The following is a 23,540-nucleotide window of genomic DNA, read 5'->3' on the forward strand; positions in this document are numbered from 1 at the left end:
ACACCGTTAGATTTCATTTCTATATTTCAGTAAAACCTACTTGAATACACTTTGAAACAAGAGTACAACAAAATAGAATATACTTCAAATGTTGAATATACAAACTATTATAGTTCATTCTGAACACTGGTACTTCCCTCTTAACTTCAACTAAAAAAAAAAAAAAGAGATAAAATAATAATTTTACAGGTTTAGAACTACCTGACAAAAGCTCATGCTAGGCGTGACCTTTTCAAGTGACAAGAGTAGAGCTGAAACTGAAATGTATGCAGGGATGTCAAGGCTAAGTGAGAGCCACAGGCATGTTACAGCAGGAGGCAAGAAAGCCTGCTGCTCTTTTTGTCCACCATTAGGAAATTTTAGACAGAATTTTGGTTTAACTACCATACAAAATATGTTACATGGAATTCTATAACAATACTGTGCTAGGTACAAGGTCTTTAAAAAATCTGGGGGGTGGGGGTTTTTGTTTCTTTTTGTAATAAAAAAGCTTTACACAAACAAGCCATTAGCTTATTTCAAGAAAGGTAACTGAAAATCAGTCTAAGGCTTTTTCCATTTTGAATCTGCTGAAGCTGTATGATACAAAAAAAAAAAACCAACCAAAACCAGAAAGAAAGAAAAAATCCCTCTAGGTCTCTGTCTTCTTTTAGAAGCTCTTTAATCTTCTCCTTTATTTCACATTCTACAATACCTAATAGCAGAGTTTTTCACATAGCACCAGTTGAGTACTGTGGGCACACAGTAGTAATTGCTGGTATGCATCTAAAATGCATCGAATTTGCCATCTGTAACAATGAGACCTTCCTCTCCCCCTGAAACCTAACGACCAAGGCAAACCTCTCACACCACTCTCTTAGTGTTCCAGGCCTTAGTGTAACTTGGTAGCGGTAGTGAACTGTTTTGGTCCCTTTCCAGTTCCCTCTCTCTTTCCTTCTCCACAGGTTCAGCTGTTTCCCAACTGGAAGAGGCAGTTTTTGTCAGCATATCGATGTGGTTCAATTCCCACTGAAACACGGGAAGGTAAGGTTTGTTTTGTTTGTTTGTTTCCAGTAAGTCTTCAACATAATGCAGGGTTAGTAACATTTCCCAAAGGCTCCTTTTCCACTGGGGCGCTCCAGCCACTTCCCTCCCCCGGTTCTGTCAGTATGTTCAAAACCCTAACAGTCTGGAAGTCCACGCTGAAGTGACCTGCTCCTCACTTCTCACACGTGATGATTCCTTCTGTTTTTATTGTTACGGGCAGGGCAATAGCTGAGGGCGTGCTAACTACTACCACGTGGGTCACAGTCTTGCTGCCGTCCGCCGGCTTCTCGTCCTTTACCAGCTGCAGGGTTTTCACTTCGCGCTCCTGCTTGGAAGCCGCCGTGTCTGATTTAACTTCCGGGCTTTTTATAACTGCACTGATCACCCTGGGAGGAGTCTGGCCAGACGCCTGCTGGGCAGGCACCGATAGTCTCATTACTGGTGTCCCATGAGCTATAGACACTGGGGTTAGTGCTCTGACAGCCAGCGGGGTTCCCACGATGTTAATACCTCCTGAGCCAGACAGGCCTGTTTTTGTCTGTAACTGACACTGCGTGAGCTGGGTGGCAGGGATGGTAATGATTTTGGCAGGCTGCATGGTGATTTTGTCTCCATTCTCAGCAGAGGTTGGCATGACAGTAGGGATTGTCTGGATTACTACCTTGGGAGCCGTGGCTGTCGTTGGACTCGTGTTGGTTATTAGCGGCGACCCTGCATTCACTGACTGCACGGCCACGGTTGAGATTTTCTGTCCCAGAGAGGTCATCACAACAGGCACTTGCATGGCCACACGTACAGTCCTGCCAAAAAGAGGAGGATAGAGTCACAGAATAGAATAGGAATAGAATGGGATAGGGATGGGAGAATAGAATAGGAATAGAATGGGATAGGGATGGGAGAATAGAATAGGAATAGACCAGACCTTCAAGATCATCACATCCAACCCATCAACCAATCCAACCCACCTAAACAACTAAACCATGGCTTTGGTTGGAACAGACCTCCAAGATCATTGAGTCTGACCATCGACCTAACCCCACCATGGCCATTAAACCACATCCCGAAGTGCCATGCCTTGAACACCTCCAGGGACGGTGGCTCCATCAGCTCCCCGGGTAACCTGTTCCAATGCCTGACCATTCTTTTAAGCCAGAAGACAGGGCACCATCCAAGATGGCAACAGCAACAGACAAATCCAGGATATACAAACTTCTAATTGGTTCTTTCTTTTGAACCAAACAGAACAAAAAAATCCCCAAACCTTTTTGCACAGCAACCAACAGGACCTTGGAAATGTAGCAGCTCTTTCCCCCCCACCCCTCTCCACACAGTGCTGATATCAGCAAAGGGCAAGCACACTCACAGCTGGCTAATACAGACCTGGGAGCTGTCGTTGCTGGGACAGTAGTAGTGGTAGTGGAGGGACGAGATGATGATGTGTCATGTGCTGGTGAGGCAATGTTCACAACTCTGGTGACTGCTTTTTCTGATCTAGTACAGCTCAACTGAGAGGAGTTTTTCCCTCCACGTGCAGAGGTTGCTGCTTTTAAAAGGCTTTCTGCAGATAAAGACACTCTTTCCAATGACTTTTCATCTGTAGGCATTGACAAGTCTTCATTGCAGGACTCACTTTTCTCATCATCTATGACAACTATATTTTTTGGCATCTCCTTAAACTGATACACAAGCCTCTGTCCCTCAACTTTTGCAAGGATTCCTCTTTGATAGTAATATCTGCAAGAAAAGTACATGGAAGTAACCAACATTGTGACACACTTTGAAGAAAACCTCATTCTATGCTAAAAAGAAAATATGGTTTACAATGGGAGAAGGTATGGCAAGAAGCTGGCAGAGCACACTTGCAAAGGAATAGAACAGAATAGAACAGAATAGAACAGAATAGAACAGAATAGAACAGAATAGAACAGAATAGAACAGAATAGAACAGAATAGAACAGAATAGAACAGAATAGAACAGAATAGAACAGAATAGAACAGAATAGAACAGAATAGAACAGAATAGAACAGAATAGGTTGGAAGAGACCTTTGAGACCATCGAGTCCAACCTATCATCCAACACCATCTAATCAACTAAACCATGGCACCAAGCACCCCAGCCAGCCTCCTCCTGAACACCTCCAGGGATGGTCACTCCACCACCTCCCTGGGCAGTACATTTCATTGGCCCATCTCTCTTTCTATGAAGAACTTCTTCCTGACATCCAGCCTAAACTTCCCCTGGTGCAGCTTGAGACTGTGTCCTCTTGTTCTGGTGCTGGTTGCCTGGGAGGAGAGACCAACCCCCACCTGGCTACAACCTCCCTTCAAGTAGTTGTAGACAGCAATAAGGTCTCCCCTGAGCCTCCTCTTCTCCAGGCTAATCAACCCCAGCTCCCTCAGCCTCTCCTCACAGGGCTGTGCTCCAAACCCCTCCCCAGCTTTGTTGCCCTTCTCTGGACACCTTCCAGCAACTCAACATCTTTCCTAAACTGAGGGGCCCAGAAGTGGACACAGGACTCAAGGTGTGGCCTAAGCAGTGCTGAGTACAGGGGCAGAAGAATCTAGCTAAAAAAAAATAAATACCTGACCTTTGAAATGCACACTTCAGGAATTAACTTGCAAATTAACTGGTAGCCTAAAAAGCATCAGGAACTGCCAGACTCTGGTGCTTTTAAAAAGGCTGAGTCAGCAAGGAGGCAAAGCTTTTAGAACTTCAGAACCATTCAATTTCTCCAGGCAAAATCAAGAATCAGATTCAGGACATCAGAGTTGTACCTCAGAGCTCGTCCCATCGTCTCATAGTTCATGTCAGGTTTGTTTTTGTGTTTCCCCCATAGTTTGGAGACAGCTTTCGAGTCCACAAGTTTGAAGATCCCCTTCTCTCGCTGAGTCCATTTAATATAGCGAGGACAAGTGTTTTTGTCCTGGAGAAGGTCCAGAAGGAACTCCCACAGATATGTTGTATTTCCTAAAATCAGAAGACATTTAAACATTAGAAACCCACTTCTGAAGATAGCACGCAGTTCTCCATATATAGGTAACTCGTGAGTGACCTGCATCACCAGCAAATGTTAGCCAGTGTGTGGCAAGTAATGCAAGCTGCACATATTCATCCTTTCTGTTTGGTACAGCTCCCATAAATATTTACATTCTGCAAGGAGCTACTCCAAATGATCTGCTATATAGCACAGGAGCCTGTTTGATCCACCACCCCTTCTCAGTTCCTGAGAAGTGTGGGAGAGCATCTGTTCAGCAGAACAAGAACTCTGAATTTTCTTCTCCTATCTGCTTCAACAGGGAATGGATCTAACAGACAAGAGGATACAAGCAAGGCATAACACTTTCCATGACAAATCACCTCAACCGTGCTAAGTTTGTAACAAAAGCTTCTGGATCTGTCCAGGACCTGGGGCTCTCATACCTCTCTCTGACAGCCCCAAGTTCTGACCCTTCCCAAACTATGTTTCAGAGTGACTAAAGTCTTTCTAGGTGCAAAGCCAGTCCAACTTCTTGCTGCCACTATGGCAGACATTCCATGCCCCTTTCTGTAATTAGGAGGATGCAAAACAAAGTCAGCCTAGAGAAGAGTTTACTGTATTTCCCAGCATTCAAGAGGTGTACCACTGGAGGAGCTCCAGGACAGGGTTTAGGACAGTGAGTATCAGGACAGTATAAAAGATCTAATGTGAGGGCTGTCTGTGCTCTCTAACACTTTCACCTAGGAAAAGGGGAAGAGGAATCTCCAGTTCCTTCTGAATAATAAACTGAAGGGCACAATTCAATCAGCTGCTTCACTTTGCATCACAAAGTATCAGGAATGCAGAAAGAGGACCTACACAACCAAGAAGCCCTTTCCAAATGTGCTGTTCTCCTCCATGACTTAACCTTGCTGAGAAATTAATTCCTTGTTTTCCAAAACCACAATGCATTAAAAAGGCAACCAAACCACAAAACCCAAACCAGTATCATAAAATCACAGAATCAATAAGGTTGGAAGAGACCTCAAAGATCATCAAGTCCAACCTGTCACCCAAGACCTCATGACTACTAAACCATGGCACCAAGTGCCACATCCAATCCCCTCTTGAACACCTCCAGGGATGGTGATCATCTTCCAGTTCATCAACAACTATATAGAGAAATCAGCAGTACAGACAGGAACTAGAAGAGACAGAAATACAGGCCTCCTCTCTCTGTTATTTGTGCAGCAAACTAGGAACTGGGACACAAGTACCATTTAGATTAATGGAAAGCTGTAACACTGAAATCAAAGTCAGGAAGCAAGCTAAGACTTCAAACTACCCAAAAAGGAAAACACCACAAGATGTACTTTAAGTACAGCAGATGCAACTCTCTCATCTTCACTGAGGTCCACTTCTACACTCAAATCCCAAGACAGCAGAAGTGGCCAGCACAAGGTAGTTTAATGACTGTTTGCAGAGGTTTTTATGAGCTAACATTTGCACACCAGTCCCATTCTTCCATGCCCAGGACTGACAAATGTAGGAATCACATAAACAGCAGAAATCTTGCTTTCAAACAAACCCTAGTAGTGGAGCACATTCTGTCAGCTGGTATGCTGCCAGTGAAAGTCACTAAATTTCATTTCTCCTTGCCATAGCAACACCTCCAAACAATTTTCAGTGCACCAAGTAGGGAAGAGATACACATTTTTCACCTGTAACCAGGGGAAGAGCTTCTAACTCTGTATGTCAACTCAAAGGTGAGCAAATGGCCTAGTCTGTCTCTCAGATGATTGAAAAGCAGAGGCTTGGAGTCCAGGAAAGAAATTCATCAGGAGAAACACTAGGAGAGGATGGTTCTCCAGCACAATATCCTTCATTCAACCAGTAAAATGTATCATCATTTGGTTTCTCCCCTGAAGCCAAAGTGAATCTATTAGTCCAGCAACACATGCCTTCTGAAGTTTGTGAATCAGCTGAGGAAACATATTGTCAACCATCACCATTACAAATGCCCATAAGCTGCTTCTACTTGAGAAGCCTTTAAGCAGCAGCTGAACAAATGATGTGTCTAGCAGCCAGCTGACACACAACACAAAAGGCAGTAGAAGTCAATAAACACAGAGCAAAGGAAATCACAAAAAACTAAATAAATCAAAAAGCCTATTAACTGCAGAGTGTATTACAGGGCAGGTGCACACATCCTTGGGCTACATCTTGTACAAACCAAATCTGAAGACACTGAATGAAATCAAAACTCTAGCCATGTCAGTACAAACTCACACACCAAATCTTTCAAGATCTGTGTATTCTCTGTGACCAACACAAGCCCAACAGGGCTGCATAATTTTAAGTACTTCATAAATGGAAACACATACCTTTGCCTTCTCTAGGTTTCTTCTTTATACCTAGGTCTGGAGAGCCATCAGATAGAGCTGATTGTTGCGTCTTCGGTTTACGGCCAGCTGCACATAAAACAAGGAGGGGGAAAACAGCCTTTATCATCTGCAGAATCAGTTTGTCTTTGCTGAAAGGAACAGTTCAGGCTTTTTTTTTTTATCCATAGCTATGGATAAACTTAAATTCTTGGATTACTACTGCTGCACACCCAGTTTAACTCCTCATCTGGCTGCATATTTGATAGGCAGATGTAACTCAGATTCAGACAAGTTAATGGCAGGTGAGGTAAGCACCATCCCTATTGAGTAGGAGTTCAATTCACTTCCTTTCTTTCAGTCCAGTCTGGTTTACTCTGAATGCATTATTTCTTCTGCTGCTTTGTTTTTGGGTTTCTAGCATGGGTGTTGATCAAAGCATCACTTCTCCTAAGTGTTACTCCTGAAACCATAAGCAGTCATTTCCACCTTGCACCTGCCCATCAAAGGCTGGAGACAAAGGCTTCCCCCAAGGCACATGAGCAGTGCCGCAGGGGATGAGGTACAGCAGAGCATCACTGAGAGCTACAAAGCCGCAGACAGCTCTGGGCACTGCTGGGAGCCCTGCCTGCCCCACAGAGCCCCCAGCTGCCCACGCAGGGCTGCCCTGCCTGGGCTCGCTATGGGCTGGCAAGGCTCCCAGCACCTCCTCCTACCCTTCACCTGCCCTGCCAGAAGCCTCAGGAGGGGACTCCTTCCTCAGCAGACCAAGCTGCCAGCCTTCCTGTGCCAGGGAAATCCACCCCCAGCAAGACCTGCAGCTTCTTCATCCTTTCACACTTCAGTGACCTTTTCACTCAACGTAAACAGGCCCAAGCAGGGAAGAAGATCACACCCCACAGCAGCTGGCTGTAAACAATCCATGCTTCTGCCTTTGGTTAAAGGCAAGCAGCAACAATTAACTTTCCTACCTCAGGTGCAAGAGTGTGATATTTTGCTGATGAGCAATGCCCTTCATTAAACACTGCATCTGAAATGGCATTAATTATGGAGTGCAAAGTTATGGCTCTGTAACTATGGCTACATGACCTTATACACTTAAGAGCAGGAATTTGGACTCTGTCATAGGAAAAAAGTATTTACAAAATAACCTTCATCAAATGTCAGAACTCCCTGAGCACAGCCCTGCAACACAATGTGCCCAGTAATGACCATTCATTCAAACAGACAGTGGAAGATAAAGAAACTGTTTAAATCCAGGGGGTGACTACAGCTATGGAAAAGCTTTAGTCATCATTTGCTTGCCTAGGTAATTTACAGTGGAGTTACAGTTACCTGTTATGTGTGTGTTTACTAAAACTAGGACTCACAGAGCTCAGATTGGGATCACTTTATCACTACCACTGCATTTTTATTCCTCTAAATCACAGTGTTTCATCTTAGCATCTCTGGAAGCTCTAATAGCACAACATTCCTCATTACGTGGACTGTCTTGCTGCCTGTAAAACCGCTGGACCAGAGAGAGAAACCTCACCAGGTGCCAACCTCTCATTTGGTAGCTTGATGCTTTCAACTGGAACACTGTTCTGAACACTTTCTCCTCAAGATATGCCACTCAGAAAAAAAGCAAAGTGCTTCTCTCTCACAGGGAAGGAAGATCCTGTACTGATTTTGTAAACTGATTTATGGTTTTCCAAGTCAGTACCCACCCTGACACTTCATTGGAAGAACTCCAAGTCTACCTGCTGACCAAATCTATCTGTGATTCCAGGCACCTGTGTATGTCTTGGCAAAACCCATTCTTGTGCTACTTTTCTTCTTGTTGCACACTCTTTTTCCAAGACCTCATAGGAGCACCCAGGTCATCTGGCCTATCTCCACCAGTCTCAACTGCACCACCTGCAGCAGAGCACAGCAGAAAGACATTTCTGAGATTGCTCCCAAGAGCCACACAGACCTTTCTTCTTCTTCATTGGCTCATGGATGTCAGGGGAAGCTGGAACAGGACATGCATCCATGGGTTCAGATTCTTCAGTTGACACCTCCACCACAGTTTCTGTGATCACATCAGGTCTCATGGCCGCATGGATGAATTCTGGGGTTGACACACAAGGAGGGACAAAAACTTCCACTATGAGGTGAGGGGGAAAAAAAAGCATCTGATGAAGTTTCTACCTGATTAATGTACCTCACATCAAATTATTTGCAACAAAGCATATCCCAGCAGCCTGTCACCTACACAATCAATCCAATTCCCATAAACATGCATGGTTGCCAGCATTGTTGGGCAAAAGGCAAGTATCACAGCAAAATTCTTTAGAACTAAACTCAACTTCATATGAAACAAATTAGAGCTTAACTGCTGATCCTTACTGCAGTCTCCATTTCCTATTCTGTAGCTTTTGTGTTTCACTTTGACCATTATTTCATCCAACACACATGAAGTAACTTCAGAAGGAACACCATGTTGAAGTAATCATCAAGTTTTGCTGGTTTTTAAACTGGCAACACTGTGCAACACAGTGTATTCAGATGCTCCTTCTAAAACAGAAAAGCAGTTAAAAATACCTTTCCCTTCAAGTAACTCTTTATTTCAGCAATTTAAAATGTGCAACTCACAGAATCACAGAATAGTTGGGGTTAAGGGGGACTTTTGGAAGGCACTTGGTCAAACAAGGCCACCTAGAGCCCGCTGCCCAGGACCATGTCCAGACAGCTTCAGAATAACCCCAAGGATGGAGGCCAAACAGCCTCTCTGGGCAACCTGTAGCACTGAAAAAGTATTTCCTGATGGAAAAGTTCAATTAAAATGTGTAGCTACTCAAGTCTCTGCCCAACAACCTCTCTCAGACAAGGGATCTTATCTGTAAGTATGCTTGTCACAGAGTGGAGAAACCACGTCAACCCTCAAACAACTCAGTCATTTTGAAACAAGCAAGCAAATGTTCTAAAGAGCACACAGCTCCCCACAGAAGCAGGTTTCCCAATTTGCTTGTTTAACTAATTAGTGGAAGGAGAAATGGCTGACAGAGCAGAAAGTGCTGTTGACATACCAGGACTCCTGGCATCTCTCAGGCAAGTAGGAGACTCCATATGGAGCAAGGCCTCTGCAGCTTCGATTGTTTTATCCGTGCAGTGCACATTGCTTCCATGAACTGATGCCTCCACTGTAGAAAGACAGGAAGAATATTACTGAGATTACTGCTACAAGTCCACTTGTACTGCTGTACAGCTGCACTACTCAAGCATGAAAATTCCAAAGCTGTCAGGTGCCTTCACACCTTTGACACCTTCCTCTCAACAGCCATGTTCAGGGAAGATGTGAAACAAGCAGAATCAACACTCCCACTTCTTAAAAAGAGATTTCTAGCTTGCAACCAAGCTCCTCATTTCTGTGAGGTGTTCAAGAGCTTACAGAAGCAGAGTTCTGGGACTTGTCTTCTGTCTTCAAATCACTCAGAACAAACCAGGTTGTAATGAGGATGATTATAAACTAACACAGCAGAGCAGGGTAGTACTATCTCCAACTATCATCCCATTAAAATCTAAAGGTCAACTCTCTTCAAAGTTTCCATCTATTTGGATAAATACATATATCCATACATATGTGTGTGTATATATATATACACAGCATTAAGTCTGTGAAACAAATATATCCAGTTTCATTTTATGACATTGGGTTTAGCCAGATTGGTTGTTATAAAAAAACAAACAAACAAAAACCAACAAACCCAAACAGAAGTAGGATAGGATAGAACAGAATAGGAATAGACCAGGTTGGAAAAGACCTTCGAGATCATCAAGTCCAACTTATCACTCAACACCATCTAATCAATTAAACCATGGCACCAAGCACCCCATCCAGTCTCTTCCTAAACACCTTCAGTGATGGTGACTCCACCAGCTCCCTGGGCAGCACATTCCAATAGCAAATCTCTCTTTCTGTGAAGAACTTCTTCCTAACATCCAGCCTAAACTTCTCCTGGTGCAGCTTGAGACTGTGTCCTCTTGTTCTGTCACTGGTTGCCTGAGAGAAGAACCCCCTCCCGGCTACAACCTCCCTTCAGGTAGTTGTATAGAGCAGTAAGGTCTCCTCTGAGCCTCCTCTTCTCCAGGCAACACCTCAGATGGTGTCTCTTCTGTCTTCTCATTCACCTCACCCTCAACTTCCAGTGCCCCAGATTTGTTTTGCAAGGGCAGCTGGGAAGGTGAGGGAAGCCCTGAGGGCTTTACTTTGTCTCCTAACAGCGTTGTTCTTAAGTGACAACTAAGGGAAGAAAGTAAAACAGAAATAATGTTTTGCTGAGTTACAATAGCTGATGAAAACTAAATCATTAATCACAAACCATTCCAAGCAACTTGAAGACGTTTACATTCAATACAGTGGAGACCACTGCAACTTGAACACAGTAGCAACACTACCCTTCTCCCCCCCGCCAACTTATCAATTAGAACCACCACCCTATTCAAGGCCAGCTCTGTTCCTCGCTCTTGCAATGGTTTTGAAGAGCAGGGACTGCAGCAGCACCTGTTGCACATCATCCACACACTCCCCAAGGTACGCCGGCCCTCTCCAGTTGCTCTTTCCATTTATGGCCATCTGCTCAAAGCTGAACCGCTCCAGCCAGGCAGCCGGCAGCCTAGGCAATCTATCTTTAGAGTAAGCAGGGTCACCTATCTCCAGCGTCAGAGAACTAAAGAGGATTCAGTCATAATTCTCTATGAGAATTCCAAGGCACCCATCCTGGTCTAAGAAACAAAGTTTAAGTGAGAAGCAGTGTTGCTCCTGACTTCTAGATACAAACAGACTGGGGGGAAAAAAGAAACCTTCCAGCATATTGCACTTTATTCAAAGTCAAAGACTGAGAAACTGAAAAACCTACTGGCCAGCAGATTGAACACACACATCACAAGCTGAAAAGTGAATTAAATCTGGAAGACACACCGAAGAAAAACTCTGGGCAACCAAACTGTCTCTCTGAACAAGCCCAGCTGCCCACTTCCTGGCTGTTTGCTGCTCCACAACCCTCTCTTGGGATGCTATTTAAGGGGCTTTATCTTTTTGGAATAGAGGATGCCTGATAAAACTGGCATTCTACCACCACTTCGCCTCAGGCTAGGAACAACAAAAGCCTACCTAAGAGGACAGGAAAGTCACACTAAAGGCTAGGATCTCTATTGCACACTCGACACCTGAACCAGAGGCTATCAGCAAGAGTTTTACAGGGTGAGCTCTCTCCCCAGCTAGAGGTCCTGGGTGCTTCCTGTGCTCAGGCAGCTGCTGTTTCTTTCTCAAGCAGCAGTTTGGAAGTGCCCCAAGTGGGAGGTTGAACACCTGCACTGAAACTGAGTGTCCCTGCAGGAAACTCTCCACCTAAACATTTTTCTTTCTTAAGAGAAGCACAGAAATTGAAGACTAACTTTCCTTTCTTTCTCTCTCATCTACCAGACAGAACTTTCCACCCATCATCAAAATACAAGAACAACGTACAGCCAGTCATTACAAAGTTATCAATTCTACATCAGTACTGAAATTATGAAGTCTCAATCTGCATTTAATACATTATTACTAAAAAACATGAAAAAAAAAGTATTTGAGGCAGGTCAGTAAACCTTTTCCACCAGCCCATCTCCCCTGCACCCAAGAGCTGTACAATTTTCACTTCTGTTTCTGCTGGTTACCATTTTAGGGACAACTAGCTATCTTGCCTCTGTGCAGGTATCAGGTCCAGTATATAAACTCCTATAAAGAAACCCAAGAGCTGCTAAATCTCAATTGTAAGAGGATACCAATCAGCTTTAGGAAGCCATCTACTCCTCAATGCTTACAAGCATACAGAAAAGTTCCTACTTTTGTATCCAAAGTGTCTCCTACAGGGAGTAGTTTAGATGCACCACAAGTGACAGCTACTCAGCAGAGCACAGGACAAGGCAAAACAAATAAACATAAACCAGCTGAAAGTCGTCTTTGTACCTTTCCAGTACTATGGCATTCTGCTGAGGGGATAGAGTGGAAGGGAAGAATAGAATAGAGAATAGAGTTAACCAGGTTGGAAAAGACCTTTGAGATCATCAAGTCCAACCTATCACCCAACACTATCTAATCAACTAAACCATGGCACCAAGTGCCTCATCCCGTCTCTTCCTAAACACCTCCAGTGATGGTGACTCCACCACCTCCCAGAGACCTCAAGGAGCATCTGGTTCCAACCCCCCTGCCATGGGCAGGGACACCTCACACTAGATCACATTGCCCAGAGCCACATCCAGCCTGGCCTTAAAAACCTCCCGAAGAAGAAGGGGCAGCTGCCCTCCCCACCTCCCCCCACCCAGTGTTAGGGACTAAGGCTGCAGCACCGTAACAGCAGAGTGAAGGAGCAAAGAAGCCACCCAAACTCTGCCCTAAGTAACCCTTCCATTTCCATTAAAAATAGCACAATCTACTCTCTAAAGCCTCTGACATTTGAAAATGCACGCTTAATAAATGTGGTGGGGTTGTTTTTTCTGACATGAGTTACTTAGGGCTCAAGTAAAAATGCCACCTAAAAACCATCAAGCAAAAAATAGCAACACTTCTGGCTTTGGCTGGAGCAACACACATGCTGTCTGTCCATCACAGCAGTTAAACTAACACAGCCAAAATGACGTCTATTAAAACACTTAGCAAACTGAGTGCTATTACCAACTTTGAAGTCTTCTCAGCTTCGCTACAGACTCCTTCTGCCTCAGAAGCATTTGCTTATGCAATGAGCAGAAGAGATTTTCAGTTATGCTCAGGTAAGGCACCACCACACTTGGGACAGCAAAGGGCAAATTTATCTCTCAACACGGATTTTGCATACAGGGTCTTTTTGACACGCTAGAAAATGTCTAGCAGAAGACAGCAAGACAGAATGCTCTGCCAGGACTCACAACACTGATGAAAACTACAGCTAGAGAAGTCATCCCAGAAGATGAAGTGGGGCAGCAGGTTCTCTCAGAGAGACAAGAGAAAGCCAGGCAGCTGTTCCAGCAGATGATTCGATCAAATGCCATCAACTAAACCCTGCCTGTATTACACTTGGTGGCACTTTTCACAATAAAGACAAGGGGCAGAAAGCAAACCAAAGGTGTAGGACTCTGCAATTAAAAAATGCCAACTTCAGTCAAAAGCCATGACCACAGGGAATCACTGGCAGTTACTGTACAGTACCTTTCAGGCTTACATAGCCCATGCCGTGGCAAACATGCATCATCACAGCAACCTTAACCTCAGTACATCCAAGGTTGAGATACACAAGTGCAGTACCACAGTAGGCAGGGAAAATTCTAACCCAAGACAGATATGTATGACCTTTTTCTTTTTAAATGCTTGTCTACTGTATCTATTCTATCAACTGGGGTACCACCATGCACATATAGAGTCATAGAATCAGTCAAGGTTGGAAGGGACCACAAGGATCATCTAGTTCCAACCCCCCTGCCATGGGCAGGGACACCCCACACTAGAGCAGGCTGCCCAGAGCCTCATCCAGCCTGATCTTAAACACCTCCAGGGATGGGGCCTCAATCACCCTCCCTGGACAACCCATTCCAGGGCTTCACCACTCTCATGGTGAAGAACCTCCTCCTCACATCCAGCCTTAATCTCCCCACCTCCAGCTTCATTCCATTCCCCCTAGTCCTATCACTACCTGAGATCCTAAGAAGTCCTTCCCCAGCCTTCCTGTAGGCCCCCTTCAGATACTGGAAGGCCACAATGAGGTCACCTTGGAGCCTTCTCTTCTCCAGACTGAACAGCCCCAACTCCCTCAGTCTGTCCTCATAGCAGAGGTGCTCCAGCCCTCTAATCATCCTCATGGCCCTGCTCTGGACACACTCCAGCATGTCCATATCCCTCTCATAACAAGGGCTCCAGAACTGGAGGCAGTACTGCAGGTGGGGTATACAAGACACCAAACCAAAACCGCCTTAAGTAAACAACTTAGGATGTAGCTCTGGTAGCTCACATATTCCTTTCAGGAAGGCCACCACTTGCCCAAAAGAAGGTGGAATTAGATTTTTCCAGCCTTTGGTAACTGATTAACATGAGAACTGCCATTTACCAATCCAGAACACATCAGAGCCAACAGCACTGCTTATCTTTTGTCCTTTTAAATCAAATCTTATCCCAGTGCTTTTAAGAAGAAATTTGGCTGCTTGGCAATGCATCTTAAAATTGTTCATAAAAAAGGTTTCTGCTCTGCTTTCACTAAAACAAAATCCTCTTTGAAAATCATTTCCATTTTAGAAATCTAAACAGTTAACAAAGCTGGTTGTGCCTATCGTCACTGCTGACCTAATGCCTTCTATCTCCACCTTCCAAACAAACAGTGTGTACAGGAGATTGTTCAAGGCTCCCAACAGCTGCTACAAAACTCCAAACTTGGTAATTAAGTCTGACAGGGCTGTACTTCAGCTTTATAGAAGAGAATTCTGGCAACACATCCACTTTGTAATAGCGCCTCCAGTTTTAACATGTAACAAGAGTAACCAAATTAATTAAGGCGAAGTGATGAGAGACAAATAATGGCCTGCAATTCCCAAATGGTACTTCCAGGACCTGTGACACAGCTGCCACCTCTTTATCTGAAGAGCTATCAATGTCTGCACTTACAAGGTCAACACTTAACTGTAGCACCTGATTTACAATAGCTTATCCTTTAAAACAATCAGGCAACTAAAGCAACACTTTAATGAAGAACTCACAATTCCAAGCATGGAACTCAGTCAAGAGTGACTACACATACGCTAACAGAGCTCATTAAAGTTTATTGGCGCTCACGTGCTTGTTTTATCTCGGCGTTTAGAAGACCACACTAAGCAGCAATGGGAGGTACCGACAGTGCTTAGGCCACGTTTTAATTAAAACCAGCCGAATTGCCCGTATGGGTAATATCCAGAAACCTCTCTGTATGCAACACTTGACTGGAGAAGAAAGCATTTCCAGTTTACTGCTTGTTTTACAGCCGACATTTGTTCAGAAACTGAAAAGCAACTCCTGAGGGGTTTTTAGCATCTCCCTAAGCCCATCTCTGTTAGCTCGAAAGCCTCTCATCCGTGCACAGTTTAAGGATGATCCATAACCCGCTGCATACCAGCAATCAATAATGAAGACAAGAACAAGCACCTCAAACACTTGCCTCGTGAGCTGCATGTTATCAGCCCACCATACAGAGAAACATTAGCCAAGAAGCCAAAACCTATCTTCACCGAGTCATTTAGAAGTTGTTCTTACAAGCAGCAATTAAGATAACCTTAAACAGCAACAATTTTTATCCAGCTTTCTTACCACAGTTTATCAAACACCCTGAAGTTTTGTCAACACTGAAGCCAGGGAAAGGCAGGGCATAATTAAATATAATCCCTCAGGATAAAGGATTCCTCTCTTAAATCCACATGATACCATCTACATGCATAAATAAGTAAACAGATAGGGTATCCTGATAGTATGATGCTGGGAATACTAGACGTGGGGAGGTATCTGTATCCCTCACTGCAATGCAAATATCAAAAAAAGAACAAAGTTGGCTGGGCTAAGGACATCAGGAAGAGCAATACAAAGGTCACTGGTTATTTAGCTAAGGGTTGGCTCACAAGCAAGGTAGTTACAGTGACTTAAGAAGCTGTTGGCACAATAATCAACTACTAGAACGTTCTCTACCAACAACTAAAAGTAAAAACTAACTGAAGTCTCCTGCAGCAGCAAGTGCTGTCAAAATGGGAGGTGTGCTCTGCCGGCAAAGTGAAGCTATCTCCTCCATCGTACACAGGAGAGCAGCTGAATGCTTCTGCCATGCTCCACTTCTTCTGTTGTGCACAACAGGTCTCCGCTGACTTGCGGCGGAGGCCTTTTGTGTGTGTCTCTGTTTTCTTTCCCCTTGCCTCTAAAATCACTGAGTATTTTTCCAAGCTAAATAATGAAGGTGACCTCCCCTCCCCCTCCCCTCCCCCCCCAGCTTTTAAAAGGGTATCTTATACACTGGTAAATGACAGAGCACCAGCACACATTTGTGCTCATACAAAGGCACTGCTATGTGAAGGCACAACCAGTGTGAAGGTGTATGCTCAATCAGTTCATGTCCAGACACTGGACACACAACTCAGCACCTACAGCATGATACACAGCACTGCTGTTTCCAGAGACTACTTAAGAAGGGGAGCTCCACGTGTAAAGACAAAATCAAATCACAGCTGCTATGATTGTAGAGAAGAGAAGGTTTGCCACAGTGTTTCCGTTCCTGAGCTGTGTAGCTTCCCTCGTGTTTTCTCCAGGGCTATACCACACAAATCCCAGGATTATCAGAGCATCCAGTTGCTGGAAGTGGCATTGGATTCAACAAACCAAAAAAAAAAAAGAATTATAGAATTTTTTGATTGGAGAAGACCTTTAAGCTCATCAAGTCTAACCGTTATCTAGCTCTATCAAGTCAGGTGCTAAACACCTCCGGAGATGGGGATTCAGCCACCTTCCCAGGGAGCCCGTTCCAGTGTTTAAGAACTCGTTTCAGTGCAGATGTTTCTTCTAATAGCCAACATACACCTCCCCTGGTGCAACCTGAGGCTATTCCTCTCGAGAGTTCACTTGTTAATAGCGTTAAGAAGCCGATATCCACCTTGCTCCAACCTTCTTTCAAATACAGTGATGTCTCCCCTCAGCTTCGTCTTCTCCAGATTAAACAATCCCAGTTCCCTCAACTGCTCCTCACCAGCCCTGTTCTCCAGACCCTTCTCCAACTTCGTTGCCCATCTCTGGACCTGCTCCAGCACCTCAGTATCTTTCTTTTAGTGAGGACCCCAAAAACTGGACTCGTCCCTGACATGGTGCTGGAGCTCAGGTAAACGGCACAGGTCCCAGCAGTGGGTGGTGACGGCGGCAGTGCACAGCACTCCTGCTGTCTCGCTTTTTCTCCCACTTTTCTGGGCTCGGGGTCACCTTTCCCGCCTTCGCAGGCAGCGCAGCCCCGGCCCCAGCGGTGGTGTCCGAGGGGGATGGCGCTGCCGCCGTGAGAGGTGGCCACGTGCGGGCCGGCGGCGGCGGCGCCGCTACTTCCGTGTTTACACTCCGCTTCCCTCCAACTCCGTGCGCGCCCCGGCAGCGCCGCGGGCAGCCGTCACTCCGCCGCCCTGCACGCTCCCATTGGCGGCAGCCGCGCCCCGCCCCACCCCGCCGCTCTCCGGCCGCCAACGGCGGCGGCCCCCATTGGCGCGCGGCAGCTGCCACTCCCCCTGCGCTCGGGGGGCCCCGGGGAACGCACCGCTTCCGCTACGCAGCGCGCGTGGGGGAGGGGGAGCCGCCCCTCCAGCCGCTTCCCCCCTACCAACGGCTCCCCCCCCTCGCCCCTCCGGTACCACACACGTGGGCGGGCGCCGCCGCCCGCGGGCGCCTCCTCCCGCCCCGCCGCCAGCCCAGAGTTTAAAAGGGCACGGGAAGGAATGGGGGGGGGACTGGGGGGAGTGAGGTGGGGGCGTACACGCACGGGTGCGCAGCGGCAAGGGACGCACCGGGCCGCGGCCCTCAGTGCAGTGTGCGGCAGCTGCGGCGCTCGGCCTGCCCGTTCAGACAGCGTGGCGACGGGTGCAGGGGAGGGCCGTGCCGGGGGAGGCGGGAGGACAACAATCTCGCACACTTCCTGGTTCTCCCCCGGCCGAGCAAACCCCGCAAAACTCCTCCGCCCGCGCGCCACAACTTCCGCCGCGCTTGCGGCGGGACCGGGGCCGCCCGCAGTGTGGGCAGGTGCCGCGCTCCGCCGCCCGCACGCCGGGCCGGCCGCTACCAAGGTGATCACTTCCTGATTGCCCTCCATTGCTTCCCCGCCCGCAGCCGGAGCGCGGCGTGCGCCGCGGCTCTTTACCCTCCCCCGTGCCCGCTCCTGCGCTCCGGCCAGCCCGGCACCACCACCGGCACGGGGCAGCCGCGCGGGGCAGCTTACCGGCTCGGATGAGGAGGTCGAGCTGGTTCGTGGGCCCCTCATGCACGGACGTCGCCATGTTTATACTCCTGAAGCGGCTTCACATTGACCGGCGGGTTGTCGCGCACCCGCGACTCGCGGGGCCCGGCGACAAGGCGCGCTCCCGCAGGGCGGTAGAGCAGAGCGGGCGGCGCGGACACCGCCACGGCGCGGCGGCGGCGGCGGGAGCGCTTCCTGCGGGGCGGCGCGGCGCACGCGATCCTTCCGCCGCCGGCCTCAGACAGGAAGTGCCGCGCCGGCACTCGCCGCCGCCGCCGCAGCGCGGGGCCGCCCGCGGGCGGGGGAACCCGCCAGCCGCCCCGGGGCGCAGGTAAATGGAGGCGCGGCAGAGCCACCCCGCCCTGAGTCCTCGCACGGCATCCTGAGGCGACCGCGACCGAAGGCAGGCAAGGACGCGCGTAGAGCTGAGCGCAGCCCATCCCGGCACAGCCCCGAGCAGCAGCCGCCGCCTTCCCCGCATCTCCCCGCTGCCGCGGCCCCTTTTGTACCCTTGCACCTACGTGCCCTGGTGACGCTCCCTAACCGCGGCACCCAAGTGTTCTCAGCAAACTCCTGAGCCACCTACTCCCGTCACATTTTTTCAGAAAACTTGAGTCTTTCCGGAACGCAATCCCCATCCTCTCCTTGACAGGAGCGAGGCTGACTCCAAGGAAATGTTAGATGCCTTTTCCAGCTAGCCAGATGTCCCATCCTTCACCAAATCTAGCCTTAGAGCAGGTTTTGTAAGGGATGGGGGGAAGTTGCATTGCTTTCTTAGTAAAATAAAACTCCACAGCACTACCATTTATGTTTGTGTCCTCTCCCATCTGAAGAACATCTTGCTTTTGTAACACCACAGCGTGCCCTGCCACTCTGCAGCTGGGCAGAAGCAACAACCACAAGACCCAGTCTTTAGGCTTCCCAAGTGAGTCTCTGTGCTTATTCTCAGGCTACGACATCAGGGCTGCCTGCAAGAGCAGCTATGCCAGGGAAAGCAGAGTATACAGCAGAGTATGTCCTAGATGGAGATCAGCTGTAGTGGGAACTCCTTTACATCACACACACTTGACTATGCCTGTACTGTTAAGAAAACAGCAGACGGATCAAGCAACCACTTACTGCACCGAGGCTTCCCTGCACATAACAGCTTCACAGCTCTGCTAGGAGAAGGTAAAGGGCACCAGCTGCATCAGTCTGACAATACAGAATCTTCCTGCCCCTCTCAAGCTTTCAAATTCCCAGGATCTAGATCATAGACAGAGTTTAGAAGCCTATTTCCCCATCACAGAGATTACAAAACAGCATGTGGCACAGATCACCTCTGACTGGTAAATTCAGTACCTCCAGCTATTGACAGCTCATACTCTTACTACAACTCCCAAGATTTATTAGGGATACAATTTAATTAGTGTTATTTGCATACACAAAGGCAACTCGGGCATTTTGTAGACTCCTCTTATCTGTTCCTGGCTGTAAGGATTTACATGTGTTCATCTCATCAGGTAACACACAAGCCCTGCCAGCAAGATTGCTGGTTCTCACATTCAAGCCATGACATCTAAGGGTAGCTGTGTGTAAAGTTTTGTCAGCCAAGCTCTTTCCAGCCAGGCTCATGGACAAAAAAGGCACTCTCTAGCCAGCTGTGACGGCGCAGTACTCTCCTGCAGATACAGCTCTGCCAACAGCAGAGTGCTCCTGTCAGCTTGTGTTATTCAGAGAGGTGGAACAGCAGCATTAACAAGAATTCCTTCTGTCAGCCTACTCCCGCTAGGGGACTCTGCTGTGTTCTCCAGCAGAAATTTCTCTAGCGGGGGCAAGCCCAAGGACAAGCAAAGGCATTTTAAGTAGGCACACACTTAAACGTGCAATAAAACTTCACAGCCCTTCATTAAGACATCCTCAAATTGAAGTGGAAACCTCATGCACTGTAGTTTAAGCAACACTGCCGCTGCAGCTTACATACCCAAGTAACTGTGTTCACATCACTGTCCTGTACACCTATTGTTGTTAGAAATCAAAGTTCACCCACACTTCTCTTCAGGCAGATGGGTCCCAAGCAATAGAACACAGTTTAAAATAGTTTACAGTCAGTTTATATCCAAAGGTACACCAAGACACTCAAGTACCTTTGAAGATCCAAGACCTGTGTCAACAGTTCACATGCACATACTTTGGAAAAGATGCATTCATAGTTTATAGCCTTACTGCTCACTATGGAATTCGTGAGGATTTTAAACTCACTGCAGCTCCCAGTCACAAACTGAAGGGTTTGACTCCTATCCAAATTGTTCCCTCTATTCCCTACGGGTAAAATAAACTTTCGCCTAGGATCTGTGGCCTCCTCAAGTAAGGGCATTGAAGTGATCTGCATGTGTAAGTTTTGACAAACACCATGTGTCTGAAATAATATGAAAAAGAGTATGAAGTGTCAAGCTCTCAGTTTAATACCATTTTTCTAAGCAGCACTTATTTACTACTGCAAGCACAGGCTTAGCACAGCGCTTGCCAGTTCAGATCAAATGGACTCGAACAGCTGCACACATTATTCTGATTCTTTGCTCTCTCTGATCCTGCCTGGAGAGAGTATCACTGGATGCCCATGGGATTCCAGTCAGATGAACAAAGTCCAAGCCCACTTTCAAGATTTTAATGTGAGTGCCTAGAATAAATCTGTGAAGTGATCATTTTGTATAGATCAGCTGGGCACAGGACACATCTAACATTAAAGCATAACACTCATCTTAAAGGAGGAATGAGATTTTCCCCAAAAGTTCAGCAGTTCAGCCTGTTGAAACTGCAAGATTTGCAGTACTTTGTGCTGAACACTAATTCGTCATGCTAATAAAATCTGACTGTTTCAGGGGGAAACTGAGGAAAGAGATCAGTGACCACGTCAGCCTTCTCTCTTTGACTACACCATATGAAGACCAGTAATACCAAAGGTGTGAGTCTGTCACAGTCTGCACCTTTAAGTGTGCTCACACCAGGATGCTTTTGGTCCTATCACATTCTAAGTTCAAGATGTGAATCATAATTTTTTTTCAGCTGCATAAGTAAAATGCTGTGGATGAGTCTTCACAGTAACATTTCTCACTTCCAGCTGCAATTAGAGCTGCGAGTTTAGAGAAGAGTCCTCCTGCACATCTGAAGTCCGGACTAGCAAGCCATTCACTTAGCCTTCTGTCAGCCTCAGAAAACAAAACTTAGGCCCCAAAGCGGTAGCTAATTAGGCTTTACTACAAAATACTTGCAGTGTTCTTTCAGTATGAATAGTGCACTGAACACTGCTGCTGAAGGCAGCAACCTGAAATCCAGAAAGAACTGGACTGTTGTGTTGTGTAAAAGCTGATCATCCACAGAGCAGCTGCACAGCTCTTTTCATGTGATGCCTTAGACAAGGAAACACCAGCAATGGTGACATAAAATTGAAGCTGCAGTTCAATTTTGTTTCTGAATTAAGAATTATTGAGAAAAGATGCATAGGCCCTTGGCATAACAGCTCCAGGTGCACTCCAACAGCACACCCAGTGGAATGAGGACCATTTTGTTTCACTGGCATCAATATTTGACTAGGCAAAACGCAATAGATTTCTTGGCAGGGGGAGAACTAACACCAGGGCAGCGGCATGGTGTCAAAAATAGAATTAGCTCATATTCAAAGCCAAAACTCTTAACCTATTAAAGTATTAGAGACATCTAATTCTTGTAGCCTAGCAAGTACTGAATGGAAAGTTTTATTTTGCTTGTAACCAGCTAGTGGGCTTCATCCTAGCTCTTTGATCAAGGTGGTACCAAGTTAAGATGAGAGTTTAACCAAGCTGCTGGAGCACCCAAACTCCTGTTTGTAGTCAGCAGACTTCTAAAGCAAACTCTTCTCCACTTTTAAAATCCTCACCAAGCTGTCAGTGCAAGGAAATTAAGTTAAATCAATAGGATATGTCAGCACTACCAAAACATACACCAGATGTTAGTGCTAATTTATTTTTTCTAAGAGGCAGTTTAATCAAATAACATCTGAATAGAATGAATGGTAACATTGTTTTGTTCATCCCTTATGTACACCTGCCTTAAATATCATACACTAAGACCTCAGACCGTTGATTAACAACTGATGAAAACTCATCTGAGAGAAACAAAGGAGTTTACAGGTCAGAATTCACATAAAAGGTGTCAGGAGGAAGCACTTCTAATCACAAGGGGGAAAGACATTCAGAGGCAGGCATCCTGGCCTGCATCAGAAATAGTGTGGCCAGCAGGAGCAGGGAAGTCATTCTGCCCTGTACTCCGCACTGGTTAGGCCACACCTTGAGTCCTGTGTCCAGTTCTGGGCCCCTGAGTTTAAGAAGGACGTTGAGACACTTGAACGTGTCCAGAGAGAGCCAGCAAGGCTGGGGAGGGATCTGGAGTGCAGCCCTGTGGGGGGAAGCTGGGGTTGCTTGGCCTGGAGAGGAGGAGGCTCAGGGGAGACCTTGTTGCTCTCTACAGCTGCCTGAGGGGAAGTTGTAGCTGGGTGGGGGTTGGTCACTTCTCCCAGGCACCCAGCATCAGAGCAAGAGGACATGGTCTTGGGCTGTGCCAGGGGAGGTTTGGGCTGGAGGTAAAGGGAGGGTTCTTCCCAGAGAGAGTGGTTGGCCATTGGGGTGTGCTGCCCGGGAAGGTGGTGGAGTCACCACCCCTGGGGGTGCTCAGCAGGGGACTGGATGTGGCACTTGGAGCCATGGTTTGGTTGTTGGGGGGTGCTGGGTGACAGGTTGGACTTGATGATCTTTGAGGTCTTTTCCAACCTTATTCTATGATTCAAAGAACAGGTAGTAACTAAACACTGTACACAGATACACAAAGCTGGTTCCCATGGCGATAATTTAACTAGCAACATGAGATTTCCTCTGGAAAAAAAGATTTGCCTTAAAGTATGTATTTTGCTCATGCACTTATTTAAATTAGTGAAGGAGTTAAGCCTGAACTCACTGTTTGGTGAACCTCCTCCCTCTTTGCTAAGGACAGCTATCAATTTACATGCTAGCTGCAACTGAATTTCCTGGTGTAAAAATAATTTAGGATACTATACAGACAAACACAGCAGCGTTGCCGGCTTTGTAGGTCGATAGTTTTCCATTAGATCATAATCCTGGAGGGCCTCATTTCCAGAGCCCCATTTTTTTCCTGCAGATCATCTACCTCCCTGTGGCCATAACATTTTGAGAAT

The 23,540-nt window shown here is 46.6% G+C and overlaps 1 protein-coding gene across 4 annotated transcripts in view; it reads right to left on the reverse strand.

Annotated features, from left to right (window-relative positions):
• ELF2 (E74 like ETS transcription factor 2) overlaps nt 1-23,540 on the reverse strand; it is a 38,425-nt gene continuing 14,885 nt past the window's right edge. The window contains exons 1-7 of one of the 4 annotated variants that reach the window (XM_068154013.1): nt 18,317-18,464; nt 9,419-9,532; nt 8,323-8,460; nt 6,369-6,455; nt 3,803-3,995; nt 2,407-2,760; nt 1-1,826 (exon numbers count right to left, since the gene is read on the reverse strand). In XM_068154013.1, coding sequence (XP_068010114.1) covers nt 1,199-1,826; nt 2,407-2,760; nt 3,803-3,995; nt 6,369-6,455; nt 8,323-8,460; nt 9,419-9,532; nt 18,317-18,374 — 1,572 coding nt within the window. In that variant the 5' untranslated portion in view covers nt 18,375-18,464 and the 3' untranslated portion in view covers nt 1-1,198. Of the gene's footprint in view, nt 1,827-2,406; nt 2,761-3,802; nt 3,996-6,368; nt 6,456-8,322; nt 8,497-9,418; nt 9,533-18,316; nt 18,465-23,540 lie in introns of those variants that run through there. The other 3 variants (XM_068154012.1, XM_068154011.1, XM_068154010.1) reach the window with 3 other exon arrangements.

Source organism: Melanerpes formicivorus, unplaced genomic scaffold, assembly GCF_026170545.1.
Source record: "Melanerpes formicivorus ecotype bairdi unplaced genomic scaffold, bMelFor1.0.p_v2 SCAF_27, whole genome shotgun sequence".
Classification (NCBI taxonomy): domain Eukaryota; kingdom Metazoa; phylum Chordata; class Aves; order Piciformes; family Picidae; genus Melanerpes; species Melanerpes formicivorus.